Source organism: Aplysia californica, unplaced genomic scaffold, assembly GCF_000002075.1.
Source record: "Aplysia californica isolate F4 #8 unplaced genomic scaffold, AplCal3.0 scaffold00173, whole genome shotgun sequence".
In the NCBI taxonomy this organism is placed as follows: domain Eukaryota; kingdom Metazoa; phylum Mollusca; class Gastropoda; order Aplysiida; family Aplysiidae; genus Aplysia; species Aplysia californica.
Genome location: NW_004797443.1, coordinates 257,541 through 258,722, shown reverse-complemented (window position 1 = coordinate 258,722; position 1,182 = coordinate 257,541). Strand labels below are relative to the sequence as shown.

Below are 1,182 nucleotides of genomic sequence, written 5' to 3'. Positions count from 1 at the left end.
TTAGTTTAGGTTACTTCAAAGGCATAAATCGTTTGTTTTTTTGTTTGTTTGTTTTTTGTGTTTTTTTAATCAGAAGAAAATTCGGAAAGGTAAACCGGGCAATCTCTAGTGTCTAACTGTTATTCCAATGGTTGTTCCCCTTGTTAACTCAATACCTCTTCGTGGTGACATGAATGAAAGGGTGTGGTCTGGTCTTTAACCCTCGACCCTCGGATAGTTGATATCATCTAGACTAAGGGACATTCACGGATCTGCAGATACTGTTTTACTTTTTGCCATTAGGTCATTTTTCTTGTAGTTGACACATCATCAAGAAAATTGGTGTAGCCTATTAAATGATCATTAGGCGTATTATATATTTTAAAATAGGCTTACAGGTCTAAAGAGCTGATTTGATTTGACTACAGGGAAATATGAGCTTACAGTGGGGAATTAGTTCTTAATTATGCACCTGACTGAATATATTGCCTTATGATTTGGGTTATCAGTATTATTTTTTTAAATATTAAAAACAGGCAGTCGTCATGAAACGAGTCGATGAAATGTAAGAGATCTAAACCTAGGCTAGTTGCACGTTCGCGATTTCTCACGTGCTGGCTGTGAAGAAATAGATCTAAAAGTCTGTTTTTTGAAGTTATTTTCCTTATGCGGATGGCACATTATATTGTTTTGAATCAGATTAGGCCTAGGCCTAATAATGAATCAGACTGAAACGGGATGTAAGTTGTAAACTCTTCCAAATATGGAATAGGAGACCCCAGACTGTGGACCAATCACAGATCGCCTTAGACCGGTCTTAGGGTAATATAAAGTTTAGTCACGTGATCAAATATCACTCCCTGTGACAAAATGGCGAACCGTAACACTGTCCACCTCTCCGAGGATCAAATAGGCGATTTAAGAGAAGTTTTCGACACGGTAAGAATCTTTTTCTTTTGCTTTTATGAAGTGACGCTTCTGTTGCCTGTTCGTTTTTGCTATTTTTATTTTCGTTTGAGTAGTTTTTGCCCAAATTGGGATTCTTATATCTGTGTCAATGAGTCAAAATTCCAAATCAGCGGCGAGAAAGTCCGCCCGGAAGTCCCTGATGCTATGGGCCTTTCTTGGCAAGATTCTAGGTTCTAGACTCTAGATCTACCTTGTTTTGGTTGTCAGTGATCCGTTTTATTTGAAAACTTTTGG

The 1,182-nt window shown here is 37.8% G+C and overlaps 1 protein-coding gene across 1 annotated transcript in view; it reads left to right on the top strand.

Annotated features, from left to right (window-relative positions):
* Nucleotides 1-834: 834 nt before the first annotated feature.
* Nucleotides 835-1,182, top strand: part of LOC101850002 (plastin-1) — a gene marked incomplete in the record, with an annotated part of 71,716 nt that continues 71,368 nt past the window's right edge. Inside the window, 1 exon segment of the mRNA XM_005098146.3 lies at nucleotides 835-918. Coding sequence (XP_005098203.2) covers nucleotides 850-918 — 69 coding nt within the window.